General features: G+C 56.3%; 1 protein-coding gene across 1 annotated transcript; it reads right to left on the bottom strand.

Annotated features, from left to right (window-relative positions):
* Positions 1–892: 892 nt before the first annotated feature.
* Cited2 (Cbp/p300 interacting transactivator with ED-rich tail 2) lies at positions 893–3,258 on the bottom strand. The gene is made up of 2 exons (XM_090338025.1): positions 3,003–3,258; positions 893–2,403 (listed from the first exon to the last, which is right to left on the bottom strand). The coding sequence occupies exon 2, from the start codon at positions 2,393–2,395 to the stop codon at positions 1,535–1,537; it is 861 nt and encodes a 286-aa protein (XP_090194151.1). The 5' UTR covers positions 2,396–2,403; positions 3,003–3,258; the 3' UTR covers positions 893–1,534.
* Positions 3,259–4,546: the final 1,288 nt, after the last annotated feature.

Here is a 4,546-nt window from a genome sequence, read left to right as displayed (position 1 = left end):
TTCCAGTCTAGCTCCTTTCAGTAGTTGAATCAGGTATAACCAGAAACACTTGATTTCTCCTCCACCCCCATGAAGAGGACATTTATAATGTGTAGTATCGCAAACCTTCAAACCTTTGTCACTGGAATATATTGGGATAAGATGGCAATTTTTTTTTAAAAAAAAGCATGTTGACAACTCTGCAAGCTTTTGATGAAAGCACACCAAGAGGCATTTTACAATGGTAACAATGAAGCATTATACCAATTATACTAAATCCTGCTCTCCCCCTTAAGCTCATGTTGACCTGTTTTAGTGTCCTGTAACTTAGCCTTTGGAATGCTTCCGCTCAGCTGTCAAAGTGTTCAACTTAAAGACAGAAAAACAAAACCACCACCAAAACAAGCAACAAACAAAGCCACTCAAGAGAAAAACCACCCCCAAATGACAGCTAGAAAACAAAAAAAAAGTGTTTCTTAACTTTTTATTGACATTGGCAAATTAAAATAGAATAAATTAACAAGTATTTTTTCAAAAAAATGTTTTGTACAAAAATACTGTCAAAATTTCCTAAAAAGCTTTCAACACAGTAGTATCTTTTCATGTACTGAATATAACTATTAGCACAGTGTCAAAAATGTTGAAGACAGAAACAAAATAAAAATCTGTGAAATGTTTGCCTCTGACTACATTCCACACCCTACTATTCTGTACATATGGGGGTGGGGGTGAAGGGGGCAGCCAACTTGAACGTGAACAACAGTATGACTTTTCCTGATCCAGAATGGTTTGACCCACATCTGTTTAATCTTCCAGTTTCGCATATTATTATTTTTAAAGTCTGTACTCAAATGCATAGTTAAAAAAACGAAGCGAGATGGCAGTTTGTGCAGTAATATCTGCTCTTCAAAAGTTCATGCAACCCACTAAATGCAATTTATTTTTTTTCCTTTCCCTTGTAAGTCTGAATGCAGCTCAGTCATTTGAGACCATGTACAAAAATCCACAAGATTAAGCAGTTTGCCAAGGTTAATATCTAACAGTTGAGCACTGGAGGAAGTGAGGAAATGAGAAGTCAAAACAAACAACAACAACCATTAAAAAAAAAAACAGAGAGAGAGAGAGAGAGAGAGAGAGAGAGACCCAAGTTAGCTAAGAGATATTTCAACTACATCAGGGAAGTCAATGGCAAGGCTACAAAAACGAAACAAAAACAAGGAGGAAAAAAAAAGTGGCAGCGATTTCTTTTTAAAACCAATTTGTACAAGTTTATAGTTTACTTTGTTTCCAAGTTCTCAAACCTTTCAGGATCTGAAAAGTGAGATACTGTGTCTAAGGGAATGATTTCCGTTTTTTTTCCTTTTTTTGTTTTTTTGTTTTTGTGTTTGTTTGGTTTGGGGGTGGGTTTTCTTTTATTTTTTTTTTGCCTTTTTTTTTTTTTTGCTTTTTTCTTGATTTTTTTTTTTCCTTAATTCACACCTCAGAAGTAGGGGTAGGAATGGGGAGGAGTGGAGGGGGTTGGGGTGGGGGAAGGTTTGGTTTCTTTCCACCCCAGTCAGCAGCTTACTCTACTGGGCTGCTGCTTGCACACGAAGTCCGTCATAAAATCAAACTCGTTCTGCCCCAGCCAGAGTTCGGGCAGCTCCTTGATGCGGTCCAAGCCCATCTCTATTACTAAGGACATGAGCACTTCCTCGTCGATGAAATCAGTGTCTATGACATTGGGCGGCAGCATCGCCGCGGGGACGTGGGCCACCGAGGCGGGCATGGCGCTGCCACCTCCGCCGCCGCCCGCGCCGCTGCCGCTGCCCGCGCCGCCCGCGCCGCCGCCGGAGCCCCCGGGGGTGGCGCTGCCGCCCGAGCCGCCGGGGGCGCCGCCGCCGCCGTGCTTAGGGTTGCAATCTCGGAAGTGCTGGTTGGTCCCGTTCATCTGGTGGCCGGCGGCGGGGTGCAGATCCGGCATGTAGTTGTGGGGGTAGGGGTGGTGGTTGAAATACTGGTTGTTGAGCTTCTGCAGTTGCATGCTGGCGGGCAGCGAGCCGCCCTGGCTGGCCACCGGGGGGCCCAGGAACTGGGAGTTGTTAAACCTGGCGGCGGGGGCCAGCGCGCCGGCCGGGTGCCCCGCGTTCACCGTCCCCGGCCCCATGGCGTGCCGGATGCCGCCGCCGCCGCCGGCGCTCAGGCCGCCCGCGCCGTAGTGGAGGTGCTCGCCCATCAGGGCGTTGAAGGCGTGCTGGGGCGCCGCCTGCGGCGGCGGCTGCTGCTGCTGCTGCTGCTGCGGCTGCGGCGGCTGCTGGTGCTGGTGGTGCGGGTTCGGGAACTGCCCCAGGCTCATGCGGTGGGCCGGGTGGTGGTGCAGCCCCGCCGAGCCGTCCGGGAAGCGCCCGTGGTTCAGGGCCATCATATGGTCTGCCATTTCCAGTCCTGAAAGTGGAAGGCGGGGCGGAGAGGAGGGGGGGTGGAGGGGAAGGTAGGAGGGGGGGGCGAGAAAAGGCAGAGGCTGCTGAGACCCGCGCGCCACACGTGTCGCCCACCCCAGCGCACCCCACTTTTTCCCTCCACCCTCTCTCCCGGCACCTCCACACTTGCCACCGGGCGGCTGGCTTGCACGCCGCCCCTCCCGCCCGCCCTCCCCGTCTCCCCTCGGTCCTGGATCCCACCCGGGCTGGCCATCTTAGCGGACCCGCCAGCCGGGGCAGAGTCGGGCGCTGCGATCAGGGTGTGGGGAGGGGACAACCCGCGCCCACCCCTTCACCTCCTTCTCCTCTTCCTCCTCCTCCCCCCTGGTGTTCCCCGAAGTGGCCTAATAAAGGAAGTGCCCCTGAGCCCGGCCGCGAACTTCAGGCACGAAACCAGCCCTCCTCATCCTGTTGTTGCACATCCTGTTGTTATTCCCCGGCTCCGCCTCGCGCTCTTCCTCCGGGCAAACCCTGCCCTGCTCGGAGGACGGCGCTGGCAGCGGCCCCGGCGTAGCTGCGCCCTCCCGCCCGCCTGCCCGGCCGCTGCAGCCGCCGCGCGCTCACCTTCCGTCTTGGCGATTTCTGCTCCGAAGACCGAGGGCGGAATCGACGGGTCCAGGACCGGCTCAGCAGCGCATAGGTGTGGGGGGCCGAGCCCTCGCTGGCGAGCCGGGAGCTCACGGCGGCGATGGGGGAGCCCAGTCCTGGCAGACGAGTCCCCGCCGTCCCCTTTGATTCCCCCTCGGCTCTCTCTTGCCCGCTCGCTCGCTCTCTCTCTCCAGCTCGCTCGCTCCGCAGGACCGCCCGGCAGCTGCCAACAATGAGCTGTGTTTCTCGGGGCTCGGGCCACAGTTAATATAAGGGATCTCGGGAAGGGCGGAGCCAACGCCGCCCCGGCGGGTGGTGCCAACACGCGGATCCCGGCGGCGCGGACCGGGTCCCGGAGCTGCGGCGTCCCCGCGCGGCCGCCGGCTGCACGTGCGCAGAGAGGCTGCGCGCCCGGAGCCGCCCGGCGGCGCCCGCAGGCGGGTCTCCTCGCCTGGAAACGCTGCGGAAAGCAAGGGGGTGGGGAGCGGGTGATGGTGGTGGTGGTGGTGGTGGTTAGATCCTCTGGCTAGCGGAGGCAGCCCGCGGAGAACTCTCCGGTCTCCTCTCTGTTCTGGTCTCCCAGCCCTCCCCCCATTTACTCTCCCCACCCCCGTTCTCACCCTCGGTTCGCCCAGCATTCTAGCCTGCCCTCTACAGGAAAAGGGGGTTCGCTCATCGCCTCCCGCCCTGCAGAGTTCCACTCTGCTTCCTAGACGTTGCAAAGGCCTGCCTAGGATGCGTGGAAAAAGCCCTTAAGACAAATAATGCGCACCCCCTCTCCCCGTCCCCCCCACCCCCCCGCGAGCTTTCCCGGGCACTACTCTTTGTGCTTTCCTAGGGGCGGCCAATAAACCCGAATGCAGATTATTCTGCGTGTAGACGGATTCTCCCCCCCCCCCCGCCCGCCCGCCCCTCCCCTCCTCTCCAGGCTGGGAGCTCGGGGCTGGGAGCGGCAGGTGGAGCGTGCTGTGGAGGCCCGGCGGCCTCCATTCCCGCGCCGGGAGATCCGGTCCACATTTTGGGGCCGGCTCTGCGCTCCCGGGGTACGTGTGCTTCTACTAAGTTTGCATTTGCAGCTCTTGGTAGCTTTGGCATCCGAGCTGAGGCGTCTGTGCTCTGTAAACAAACTCAGCGATCCTCGTCCCCAGATCCACCTTTTTGCACATACACAGTTACTTTTCTTCTGCTGCTGCCCTGGATCTGGGTGGTGGTGGTGGTGGTGGTGGTGTGTGTGTGTGTGTGTGTGTGTGTGTGTGTGTGCAAACTTGCACAACCTCCCCCTGGGCTCTGCCTGACGGTTTTTTTTTTTTCCGCTTTCTTTTTCTTTAAAGAAGCAAACGGGTTTGTAATTAAGAAATTCGAGGGCTGGGGAAGGCTGCTGCTGGTTGCTGGAAAAGGGAAACGAATAGATAACATGGTAATCGCTGGGTAAATAAAGTCGTTCTGAAGGTGGGCGCGTAGCGGCACGTCCCGTATGGCACCGTGTGTGCGCACACACGCGCGCGCGCGCACACTCACAC

Source organism: Megascapheus bottae, chromosome 8, assembly GCF_031878675.1.
Source record: "Megascapheus bottae isolate mThoBot1 chromosome 8, mThoBot2.hap1, whole genome shotgun sequence".
Taxonomy (NCBI): Eukaryota; Metazoa; Chordata; class Mammalia; order Rodentia; family Geomyidae; genus Megascapheus; species Megascapheus bottae.
This window is presented reverse-complemented; position numbering and strand designations above follow the sequence as displayed.

Bases quoted from the DNA above. Each gene is read 5' to 3' on its own strand.
- Cited2 (XM_090338025.1), bottom strand. From the start codon at position 2,395: ATGGCAGACCATATGATGGCCCTGAACCACGGGCGCTTCCCGGACGGC.